The sequence below is a fragment of the Emiliania huxleyi genome (genome assembly GCF_000372725.1).
Source record: "Emiliania huxleyi CCMP1516 chromosome Unknown EMIHUscaffold_160, whole genome shotgun sequence".
Lineage (NCBI taxonomy): Eukaryota > Haptophyta > Isochrysidales > Noelaerhabdaceae > Emiliania > Emiliania huxleyi.
Window position 1 is genome coordinate 310,450 of NW_005200981.1, and position 11,872 is coordinate 322,321.

An 11,872-nucleotide genomic window follows, 5' to 3' on the forward strand; every position below is an offset into this window, starting at 1 on the left:
CCTCCCCGCATCCGCCGCCACCTCCGCCTCCGCCCTCGCCGTCCCCGCCTCCGCCTCCGCCGTCACCGCCTTCGCCTCCTCGTCCCCCTCCACCGCTGCCTCCGCCCCTGCCTCTGTACCCGCCATTCGTCGAGGTCATCGCCGCCTGGGGCGCAGACGCGCAGTTCGCGACGCTCTGCTACTCCACGGCCGACCACGGCTTCAGCGCCTCCACCTTCCACAGCCGCTGCGACGGGCGAGGGGCCTCGGTCTCGATCTGGCGGTACGACAACGGCGTCATCGCCGGCGGCTACAGCAGCGTTTCGTGGACAAGCAACTACTACGGCGCCTACTCATCCAGCAGCACGGCCTTCCTCTTCTCGATCTCCAAGAACCACAAGCACTCGATTCGGAACCCGAGCTACGCCATCTACAACCATCGCTACTACGACGGCCCGACCTTTGGCAACGGCGACTTCTCCCTCTCGTCGAACATGCGGACCGGCTCCTGCAGCCTCGGTAGTGCATACGAGTGCCGCGCTGGAACAGCCGGCTCGGCGGAGTGCGCCGACGACTTCACTGGCGGAGGTGCCTCGAGCTGGCAGATCGACCAGCTCGAGGTCTGGGTTGGCGCGTGGTACCCGCCACCGCCATCGCCTTCACCGCCTTCGTTAGAGAACTGCTGTGGGACCGAGGAGTGGGAGCCACAATTCTGCACGCCATACAACGAACAGGGTTGTGACACGCGGGGTGGTTGCTGCGTCGGATGCGGTTGCTGGCGGTGCTCTAAGTGGTGCGAGGTTTCCATGCCACGCAGTCCACCACCCTCGCCGTTGCCTCTCCTGCCGCCGCCACCGCCCGTCTGCTGCGCCGCAGGGGGGAGTGCTTGCGTGGATGTGTCGGAATGGGAGGGCGGCTGCGACAATCTCAACAGCCGGAAGGATAGCTGCTGGAAGTCCCACGACGGGGTCTCGCCGTGCGTCTACTCCGACAAAGTGTGCGCAAAGGGGGACACCTGCCCGATGCCACCGCTGCCGCCGCTGGCACCACCCTCGCCGCCACTGCTCCCAGTGCCAGAGATCATTTGCGGCAACACCTGTCCGTGGGCAAACGATGGATCCTGCGACGATGGCGGGCCCGAAAGCCAATACTCGGACTGCTCTAGCGGTATGGACTGTAGCGATTGCGGCCCGCGGTTCAAGCCACCGTCGGCGCCGCCGCCGCCTCTACTGCCGCCGTCACCGCCGTTGCCACCCGAACAGCCGCCGCTGTTCCATCCGCCGCCGGCATTTCCGCCACCAGATTCGCCGCCGCCTGATTCGCCGCCGCCTTCGCAGCCACCGCCATCACCGTTACCGCTCTCTCCTCCACCTCGATTCCCACCGCTACCCTCACCACCGCCACCGCTTTCTCCACCGCGTCCGTCTCCACCGCCGCCGCCGACCCTGCCACCACCAACACCGCTGCTCTCGCTGCCGCCCCCGTCGCCTTCACTGCTGCATCCGCCACCGTCTCCAGGCCAGCTGTACTCACCAAGCATTCCACCACTCCCAAGGTCAGTCCCAAGCCCACCGCCTCCGTCCGCGTCGCCCTCGCCGCCGCCTCCTTCCGCCTCGCCGCCGCCACCCTCCTCCTTGCCCTCGCCACGACCGCCGACAGCTTTGCCCTCGCCGCCACCGACAGCTTTGCCCTCGCCGCCGCCGCCCGCCTCGCCATCGCCTTCGCCGCCGTCGGCTTTGCCCTCGCCGCCACCGCCCGCCTCGCCCTTGCCGCCGCCACCCGCCTCGCCCTCGCCCTTGCCGCCGCCGCCCGCCTCGCTCTCGCCCTCGCCGCCGCCGCCCGCCTCGCTCTCGCCCTCGCCGCCGCCGCCGTCAGCTTCGCCCTCGCCGCCGCAGCCTTCCGCCTCTCCCTCGCCGCCACCGCCGTCTGCTTCGCCCTCACCGCCGCCGCCGTCTGCTTCGCCCTCGCCGCCGCCGCCGTCTGCTTCGCCCTCGCCGCCGCCGCCGTCTGCTTCGCCCTCGCCGCCGCCGCTGTCTGCTTCGCCCTCGCCGCCGCCGCCGTCAGCTTCGCCCTCGCCGCCGCCCTCCGCCTCGCCGGCGCTGTCACCCTCTGCCTCGCCCTCTCCGCCGCCGCCACCCTCCGCCTCTCCCTCGCCGCCACCGCCGTCTGCTTCGCCCTCGCCGCCGCCGCCGTCAGCTTCGCACTCGCCGCCGCCGCCTTCCGCCTCTCCCTCGCCGCCACCGCCGTCTGCTCCGCCCTCGCCGCCGCCGCCGTCTGCTTCGCCCTCACCGCCGCCGCCGTCTGCTTCGCCCTCGCCGCCGCCGCCGTCTGCTTCGCCCTCGCCGCCGCCGCCGTCTGCTTCGCCCTCGCCGCCACCGCTGTCTGCTTCGCCCTCACCGCCGCCGCCGTCAGCTTCGCCCTCGCCGCCGCCCTCCGCCTCGCCGGCGCTGTCACCCTCTGCCTCGCCCTCCCCGTCGCCGCCACCCTCCGCCTCTCCCTCGCCGCCGCCACCGTCTGCTGCGCCCTCACCGCCGCCGCCGTCTGCTTCGCCCTCGCCGCCGCCGCCATCAGCTTTGCACTCGCCGCCGCCGCCCTCCGCCTCGCCCTCGCCGCCGCCGCCCTCCGCCTCTCCCTCGCCGCCGCCGCCACCCTCAGCCTCGCCCTCGCCGCCGCCGCCGACCGGCCCCGATGAAGGAGGGGATTTTGGCTCCGGTGTCGATTCTGGCTCCGGTGTCGACGACATCGGGGATTTCGGCTCTGGAGACTCGCCATCGCCCCCAGCGTCGCCGTCGCCTCCGCCTCCGTCCACCTCAGCCTCGCCGCCGCCGCCATCGGCCTCGCTGTCCCCGTCGCCACAGCCGCCGCCGTCGCCGCCGCCGTCGCCGCCTCCTCCCTCGCCACCACCGCCGTCGCTGCCGCCGCCACCATCACCCTTGCTGCCGCCGCCGTCGCCAAGCCCTCCGCCTCCGGCGTCGCCGCCGACCTCGCCGCCTTCGCCTCCCCCTTCGCCGCCTCCGCCCTCGCCGCTCTCGCCGCCTCCTGGCCACCACCACCCGCGGCCCTCGCTGCTGCCCTCGCCGTCGATTCCTCCATCGCCACCACCACCGTCGGCGTCGCCCTCGCCGCCACCACCGTCAGCGTCGCCGTCACCACTGCGGCCGGGAGAATTCATGGCTCTCGCCGCCAGGTTTACTCTAGAGGTTGGCATGTCGACCCGTCGCCGGCGCGCGTTGACCGCAGTCGATTTCAACACGGTCGAGTTCGCAGTGATTGAGTCTTTTGCCTCCGGTGACCCAGCTGTGATAATCACGGCCGAGCAGCTGATCCTCGAGGATCTCGGCGACAGCAAGTTGCAGGTGACCATCGTGCAGGTGACAGTCAGGCATGCTGCAGATGGGCCGACCGCAGAGGCCATCACAGCCGCCGCAAACAAGACAGCCTTCCTCAAACGCGTGGCGGAGGAGCTTGAGGCGGAGGTTGCCTTCGGGGTACTTCCCTCAACAGTTGTGGTGGTTGTCACTACGTTGCCTACATCACCCTCGGTGATGCTTTCCCCGCCGCCCGCGCCCCCACCTGACATGAATGGACAGAGCACGGATGAGAAAGACGACACATTCTCGATAGCCACTGTTGTTGGCGCCATCGTCGGCGCTGTCGCCCTCGTCGCCGCCGCCATCCTCGCCAGAAGTGCGGTCGCCGACGCGCAGCGGGCGCGCCGGGCGCGCCGCGAGGAGACGATTACCGCAAGCATAGCTAGCCCGTCCTACGTGTGGGACGACGACCTGAGAACGTGATGGCTGCCGGGCGTTTAGTTAGAGCTTTCGTGCGAAGCTTGCAAACGAGCCTTCGCACCCTCTCCTTGCGTGGTGTCCCCCGCTATGTGTCGCCGTCTTCGGGGCACGCAATCCTGTGCAGTCAGGGCAAGTGGGGGCGGGGGGCACTCCCACCGACGTATGTATCTGTGCAACCCTTTTCCTGGCTCACAAGCTGAAGATGTTCACGGGCCCCCACACGGAGCCCGCATGGGGAGCCCCGGGTACTCTTTAGCTGTACTCGTCTAGAGGGAGCGGACCCTGAGTTGAGGAAATCGGGGGACGCGACCCACTTCGCCACAGACGGTCCCGCGCCTCGCCGCTATGACGGCCACACGACCGCAGCTCGTGTGCGTGTGGCCGTCTTTGTCCGGAGTGAATACTCCAACGCGCTCGTCGGTGACGGCGTCCCCCGATTTCGCCGCGCTCGGCGAACCTCGACAGCGCTTTCGGTGGCATGCAGCTCTTTGCGCCTGAAGCCTGGAGAGCAGCTCCTCTGCTGCTCATACGCTCTGCACAGTTGGCACAGCCTACTGTGCGGCTGCCACAGCTGTGACAGCGATGGGCTCGCCCTCACTGGCCCTCAGTCACTCGTGCTGCGGCTTGTGTGAGCGACACTGCTCGGCGACTGCCGGCACACTGTGAGACCATGGGTGTGAGGTAAAACCACGCTACCAGCGCTTGGTCACATCAGCCCTGAGGTCATATCCTTCTCCTCTGTTGATGGTAACACTTGTCTACTCGCTGGAGCCGAGCAGGAGGGCTTGGCGCACAACCCCTGTTCAACTCAGGGTCCGCACCCCGTAGGCAGGGGTTGGCCAGTACCCCCACCAACACCACAAACACGCTCACTTCGCCGCTGCTGTAGATGGGCCCCCGGGGGCCCCCATACTACGTCGAAGTACCCTACGGACCCGATCTCGGCACTCACGGGCTGCCACGCGCCCGCACGCGGCGCGGGGGCCGCACCGCCCATGCCCCCGGGTCACCGACCCGCCTCTCGACCCTCTCACGTCTCAGCCCTCAGGATCGTGCGGGAGACCGGCGAGGGGCGCGCCGCGCGCCGCCTGCAGAGCCGCCAGAGGCATTGCCGCCTCCGCTGGCGGGGTCCCGCGCGTCCGCCCGCGCGCCCGCGCCCGCCCACGCCGCGCCTGCGGGCTCCGGATGCGCCCCGCCATCCTTCTCCTTCTTCTCGATGGCAGTCCGCGTGTGCTTGTCGACGGGTCGGCGGCGTGGTCGAGGCAGCACACAGAGCTCAGAGGAAGTCTCAGAGGTCAGAGCGGGTGATGCTCCGATTACCCTCCGCTTCTTCGACAAAAGTCGGAAATTTCTTTTTTCAAAGTGGTGAATAAGAGGTTTATGATAGGGTTACATCGACGAACTATGCGGCAATCGACTGGGCGCCTGGCGCCCGACCACCCACGCGCAGAGACCTCGGTGTAATCCCTCCGCGAAACCGACTTGGACGTGTCCACGCGCCTTGGTCGTCGAGGCACCATGAAGCCGACCCCTCCGTGCCGCCAATCGACGGCAACCGACCCGTATTGCTCTCTTGGGACAGTAAGCAGGCGCGTACGATGGTCTAGTCAATGCACGGCAAGAACATCTCGCCGTCCCCAAGGGCGAGATGGATGAGAACAGTGTGACGTCGGTATTGGTGTCCAGAGAGGGGTTGCGAGTAAGGCCGAAACCTCAGGAGTTCGCCTCAATCGAGGCTGGGCCTTCGAACGTCGAACTTTTCTGCGCGTTTGGCGTTACTTTCTGCTGCCACAACGATCCTAATGAGATCCCACTCTGCTCCGTATCTCTTGTCGTCAGCACACAGAGCTCTCAGAGGAAGTCTCAGAGGTGGTCAGAGCGAAACCGGTTGAACCGCAGCTCTGTTGCGACGGTCTAAGGCAGTCGGAATAAGGCAGCTTCTTCGGGCGCGACATCAGTCATGACGCATGTCGTCGAATCCCTCCGGGATGCCGCCGTTGCTCACCGATGACGGCCGTGGTTTCGAGCCACGCAACCTACCACAGGGTACCCGAGGAGCCCGAAACCCCAGCCAGGGTTCCGGCTCCTACGCTAGCCAGATAGGGGGTCTGTTCCCACTGAGTCGCGCCAAAACGCCCTACCTACCTACCTACCTACCTATTGCGGGGCCGCGCAGCGAAGCAAAAAATTCCCGTGAATAGGCTCTCAGCGCCCGTTTTCGGGCGCCGCCACCGCGGGCGCCGCCTCCGCACCCGTCTCGGCTGGCGTCCCAGCCGCAGGCGACACGTCTGGCATGGCCCCGTTCGCGGCTAAACGCGCCGTCTCCCGCGCGAGCGACGAAGCGGTTTCTGCAGCCTCCAGTCGCGGTGCGGCCTCCGCACTCTCGCTCGGCGTTCGCCTCTCGCCCTGCTGCAGCATCCGTTCCCATCTCTGGCTGCCGTTCGCCGAGCGCCTCCTCAAAGCATGCGAGAATCTCGTCGCTCTGAAGGTCAGTCTCGAGCACGTCGTCAGCAGCGCGGATGCTCGCCAGCACGGCCCGCCGTCGGTCGCGGTCTCGTCTTAGTTCTGGCAGCGTCGGCGCCGACCTGCTCCCGCGCTGGCCACGCATCATGCTGCGCTTCGCGAGCAATCGCGTAACGGGAGGCTCGCTGGCTTTTTGCGGCTTTTTCCCACTTGGAGCACTTGGAGTCTCCACGACCTTTTTCTTTCTCGAGGAGCACCCGCCTCGCCGCCCGCCCGCCGGCACGGTCCGCCAGGCAGACGAAGACTCGCAACCCAGGTGGGAGGCGGGCGGCTTGCCGATTTTGCGTGCACATGCACGCGATCTTGTTCTGCCTCGCCCTCCGGCCAGCTGAGCCGGTGGGCTTCATCGGTCTTGGCATCATGGGCCAAGGCATGGCGCGGCGGCTGGCGAGTAGCGGCCAGCCGCTTCACGTGTGGACGCGAGGCGCCACCGCGGCATCGGCGCTCGCTTCCGAGCACCCTGGCGCTGTCACCGTCGCCGAGTCGCCTGCAGCCGTGGTCGAGGCGTGCTCGCGCACGTACCTGATGCTCTCCACGCCAGATGCCTGTGAGGAGGTTTACTCAATGCGAGGAGGCGTACTCGAGGGCGTCTCTGACGGGAAAGCGCTGATCGACTGTGCAACGCTGCGTCCCGAGGACATGGCAGCGCTCGCCGAGCGGGTGCACGAACGCGGCGGCTCCTTCGTCGAGGCGCCCGTCAGCGGAAGCAAGGCGCCAGCAGCCAACGGCGCCCTCATCTTCATGTGCGCGGGCGACGAGGAGACCTTTCGGTCGGCAGAGGCGGAGCTGGCGGCAATGGGCAAGTTTACCGTATTTTGCGGCACGACGGTCGGCGCGGCCTCGAAGATGAAGCTGGTCGTGAACCTTGTCATGGGAACGCAGCTCGCCGCCCTCGCCGAAGGGCTAGCGCTCGCGTCGGCGCTCGGGCTGAGCTCGGAGGACGTGCAGGCGACAGCCTCTCCGAGCGCCCCACCCGCACGCCTCGGCGTGCACAGCACTCTGGCCACACGCTGAGCTCTCGTGCGCCGCGTTCGCGTGGCAGGCGGTCCTCGACGGCGGCGCGATGGCCTCCCCGATGGTCGCGCTCAAGGGTGAGGGACCCCCCGGCCTTGGCAGGGAAGAGGCCCCGTCCGCCGGGCTCTCTCACGCCCGTGCGACGTGTCGTGTGCGCGCAGGACCAATGATGGCAAAGCGGGAGTACCCGACCGCGTTCCCGCTCAAGCACGCCCTGAAGGACATGCGATTCGCGCTGAATCTCGCAGAGGCGTCCGACCTTCCCGTCTCGGCCTCGGCCACCGGCCTGTTCGCCGCGGCCGACGCGGCGGTGCCCAGCTTGGGCGACGCCGACTTTTGCGCCGTGATGGAGGCCGCGAGGGCGGCCGCCGCGACAGGGTCGGTTAGATGACGTGTGTGACGAAGGTCGAAGCGAGAGCGTGCTGCTGGAAGTGGGCGGGAAGTGAGAGAGTACGTCATGCGGTCTCATGGGCGGTGCACACATGAAAAACCATTTCCAACTCTCTCTGCGCGGTCCTCCCCCCAGGCTCAGTCGTGCTTGACCGAAGAGCAAGAGGCCACACATAGTCCAAAAGCGCACGTTTTCGGGAAGCGGAAGGCCGTCCGATCTAGCCGATACTGCTTGAGCTTGTACTGGAAGCCCATACACCCACCTACAGCTACACAGGGCTTATAGCTCCGCCAAACGCAAAGGCCAAAGGCCAAAGCGCGCAAACGTCGCAAGAAAATAATTTAGCCGCCGCGCCCCCCGCCCCCCCCGGCCCCGCAAGGCGCGCGATACACCGGCCTTTAAGAGCACCCAAGCCAGCGGGTCAAGGGTGTACCGGGTACCCCCCCCCCCCCCCCGGGGAGGGACCTGTGGGAGGCTCGATGGCGGCCGCATTCTAGTTGGTGGCTGCACGCGCTGCAACTGCCCTCGTCCACACAGGGAAGATGTCGGATGCTGATGCTGAATACCTGCCGCCCCCGGTGAAGGTGCCGGCGAATCTCCCGCCAGCGGCATCTGGCGCGGCCTCGCCCGGCACTGGCGCGGCGCTCACGCCCACGGCCCGCGACCGCTTCACCGAGAAGCTCACCAGCTCGCTCCGGCAGCACCTAACGGACCCGTCACTCGTGTCGCACGCGCCCGTTGTGGCCGCGGAGGTGGAGCGCGCGCTCGCCGCGGCGACAGCGCGCGCGCCCAAGGACTACGCATCCAAGGCGCGCTCGCTCTTGGTCAACATTGGCAAGAACGACGAGCTGCGGAAGATGGTGCTAAAGCGCACGCTGACGGCGGCCGAGCTCGTGTCTTCGGACCCGCGCGACCTCGCGCCCGAGAAGCTCAAGATCGCAAGGCGCGCCTCCAAGGAGGCCTACTACGCCCTGCGGCAAGTGTCAGACGACACCAAGATCGTCGGCTGGGACGCAGGCACCTCTGGCAAGATTGAGTTCTCGCTCAAGTTCGCCGAGCAAGCTGGCAGTCGCGAAACGCACGTTGACGTCGCCGCCGATTCCGCTGCCGCCGCCGGTGATGGCAGCGCCGACCCTGCCAGCGGCGGGATTGTCGCCGGTGGTGGCGGCGGCGAGGACGCGGGCGATGGTGGCGGTGGCGGCGGCGAGAGCGGCGCCGCTCGCAGCAGCCTGCCGCCCAAGCCCTCTTCCTTCTCGCCCACGGTGCCATCGAAGAGCGCGCCCGGAGCTGCGGAGGACGACGACGACGGAGGCGCTCTCTTCGACGCGCTCGACGGGGGCGGGGAGGCGTCGAACGGCGACGGCAACGAGAGCGGCACCGACGTGGCGATGGACGAGGACGGGGCGGACCTCGAGGACGAGGACGAGGAGGACGCCGCCTTCTCCGCCGCCGACGGGGCTTTCGCGGTCGAGGGTGGCCGCGCCTTTGGCGGCGTCCTCGGCGCGGGAGGGGACGGCACGGGCGCGGGCGGGGACGGATCGCTCGGTGGCGGAGGGGCGGGAGAGGTGGAGAGCGACAGTGGCGCCGGCATCTGGAGCGCCAGCGAGGAGGAGGGCGATGGACAGGGCGGTGGCGGCGCTGTTGCACTGCAGCCTGCCGCAAAGCGCGCCAGGAGCTCGGCGTCGTCGGTGTCTGTCGGCGGCGGCAACAGCGGTGGAGCGCCGGATGGCGGGCTCTATGGACAGACCCCCGTGCGGCGCGACTCGCTACGGACGGCTGTGCGCGGCGCGAAGCCGGTCAAGGCGGACGACGCGTGGCGGGTGGAGCGAGCCATGCACACCGTGAGGGGCTTGGCGGCCGCGGCTCGAGAGGCGCTGTCGTAGGGGGGTCATCTCTGTGCAACGGGGCGGCGCGAGAGGCGACCGTTGGTATTTGGTCGCGTCGGTCTCTCGTGGGTTTACTGAGGCACTGAGGCCCAGTGCGCACGTGGGTAAGCAACTTGCCCTTCCCCCCCCCCCGCCGCCGCAATCTCCACAGACCACACATAATCACAAACGTCAACCCCCCCCCCCCCACACCTTTTTTCACATTTTTCAGCACACGAGCGTGACGAGACAAGACACCGATCACCGCGACGGCCACGATGAGAGAGCACGAACAACGATGGTGGCCAGCATGTCCTGCGAAAGTTGACGTCGACGCGCAACACGGCCTGTGCGCTACAGAGGTAGTTAATCTTTCGTTTATTCAGACTTTCGGTTCGCCTTGGGCGCAGCCGCCACACTCTCAGAGGGCCCAGGTAGAGTCATGCGCATGGTAGAGTCATGCGTCATGCGCACGCCGCGGCAAACATAGACCTGGCGGCTTCCGCGTGCTCGGAGTTCATTTGCTCGAGCGTGGCGACGATACACCTCGCGTCTGGCACGTCCTCACACTGCTCGTCGTCTCCGTCAAGCAGGTCGCCGCCATACTGACGCTTGTACTCCTCGATGAACTCGCAAAACTTGCCCAACGTGGTGACAAACCACGACTCGAGCGCGGGCGCACGGCTCCCGAGCGCGTCGCGGCCAAGTCGAGTCGTCACGCGGCAGAGCGGCTCGACCATGTATTGGCCTCCGTGGGGCAAGCCTTCCGAGGAGTTTACCAGCGCCACCAACGCGTCGAGCGCCAGCGACGCCCGAGTGGGTGTGTGCCTCGCGTCAACGGCAAGCTGGCACAGCCCGAGGATGCCTTTTTTGACCGTACGGTGCCAATCCGTACGACCCGGACTCCCCCGTCTGCTGGCATAGCCCGTGAAGACCCTGAGAGCCGCGGCAAACAGCGCCTCCTCTGTGGGCGTCTGCATGGCATCGACGCCCGTTTCGGTGAACTCGCGCACCATGGCGCGAAAGGGTGACAAGCGGAAGTGGATGGCGGGTCCGAGTGTAATGTTGAGCAGCCCGAGTGTCGCGCGAAATTCGCCTGACGTAAACGGCTCGAGCAGCAAGGTGAATATTTGCGGAAACTCCGGCCACCGACTGCAGCATGCTGCACGCCACTCAAGGTTGTTCCACATGGCAAGCAGCGCGTGCAAGCCATGGAGCCCCGCAGTGCTTCCCTCGGGGGGGTGATCCTCCGCTACCTGCCCATGACGCCACGGAGCGGGCGCCAGCACACGCTCGCCGATTTTCGCCGCCGCTGCCGCCCAACGGCCAAGCATCGCACGCCCGACGGTGCCCCCGCTGTTTGTTTGTGCCGCAGCCACAACGCGGCCCCTGTTTTTTATTAAATGCACGGGGATTTGCCCCAGCAAGTTTTCGTTCCCGAAGACGACTTCGCGGGGGTCAGCATTTTCGCGGGGGTCTCGCTTGCAGTCAATCTCGCTTGCATTGGCACCCTCCTGCATTGCGCGCGAGCGACGCCCAGGGGGTGGCTTCTGCCCGCCCGAAGTATCGAGGGGCTCGGTGCGCGGCCCGCGGGTCCCCGGGATTTGTCGTGTTTTCGGAGGGGGCCGAAGTCCCCCCCCCTGGGGTCCGATACCCCCCCCCCCCCCCCCGCGGCTGGCTAGCTCCTTTGGGAAAGAGTTTGGAGTGGTTCCAGCGCGCCCCAGCCCCAGCCCCTGCGTAAGAAGTCGCGCAAGAGTGCAATAAAATTAAATTCTCTGCTGTGTCGTGTGTCCTGTGTGTGCCGACCAAAAGGAAAAGCAAAACGAACGCGGGCCCTCCGAGCTCTCTCCACTCTCCGTCTCTCGTTGTTTTTCGGGTGGGGTGAATTTAAGTGTAGAACATGCGTGCCGCCGTCCCGCGCCATCGTGTGCTGTCTCGCCACACACACACGTATAATGGACAGCGCAGCACAATGGCGACGCGCGCCGCGAGCGAACGTGGTCCTGTGCACATACACACCGCGGGGGGCTGCGGGCACCCTCTACGGCACCCGCACACGGCGCGCGTGGTGGCGATGGCGGGGTGGGGGTGGGGGTGGGCACAGGGCAACGCAGATGCTCAGCGGCGGTGCTGGTCGTCCCGACAGAGGAGAGTGGTCGTCCCGACAGAGGAGAGATGGAAGGGCACAAGGGTAGGCGCCGGCACTCGCCGCCGCCCGGCCGCGCCAATATCACTAGCGGCGCGGGGATGGCGCGGCCCCGGTGAAGGTCTGCTGCACCTGCCGCCCGGAAATGACGACGAGTTGAAGA

At 67.5% G+C, this 11,872-nt stretch overlaps 3 protein-coding genes across 3 annotated transcripts in view; 2 read left to right on the forward strand and 1 right to left on the reverse strand.

Annotated features, from left to right (window-relative positions):
* The window catches only part of EMIHUDRAFT_455896 (hypothetical protein), a gene marked incomplete at its 3' end in the record, with an annotated part of 10,572 nt that extends 6,799 nt beyond the window's left edge, over positions 1-3,773 (forward strand). The window contains exons 11-15 of the mRNA XM_005785442.1: positions 157-616; positions 714-769; positions 856-974; positions 3,180-3,502; positions 3,728-3,773. Of these exons, the coding sequence (XP_005785499.1) occupies positions 157-616; positions 714-769; positions 856-974; positions 3,180-3,502; positions 3,728-3,773 (1,004 nt within the window). The remainder of the gene's footprint in view (positions 1-156; positions 617-713; positions 770-855; positions 975-3,179; positions 3,503-3,727) is intronic.
* A 1,710-nt stretch (positions 3,774-5,483) lies between these two features.
* Positions 5,484-6,381, reverse strand: EMIHUDRAFT_230069 (hypothetical protein; the record flags this gene model as incomplete). Its single annotated transcript, XM_005785443.1, has 3 exons — positions 5,484-5,569; positions 5,807-5,856; positions 6,023-6,381. 3 exons carry the CDS (start codon positions 6,379-6,381, stop codon positions 5,484-5,486), a joined length of 495 nt encoding a protein of 164 aa, XP_005785500.1.
* A 203-nt stretch (positions 6,382-6,584) lies between these two features.
* On the forward strand, positions 6,585-7,698 carry EMIHUDRAFT_71834 (hypothetical protein; the record flags this gene model as incomplete). Its single annotated transcript, XM_005785444.1, has 3 exons — positions 6,585-7,235; positions 7,336-7,384; positions 7,469-7,698. 3 exons carry the CDS (start codon positions 6,585-6,587, stop codon positions 7,696-7,698), a joined length of 930 nt encoding a protein of 309 aa, XP_005785501.1.
* Between the last annotated feature and the right edge of the window lie 4,174 nt (positions 7,699-11,872).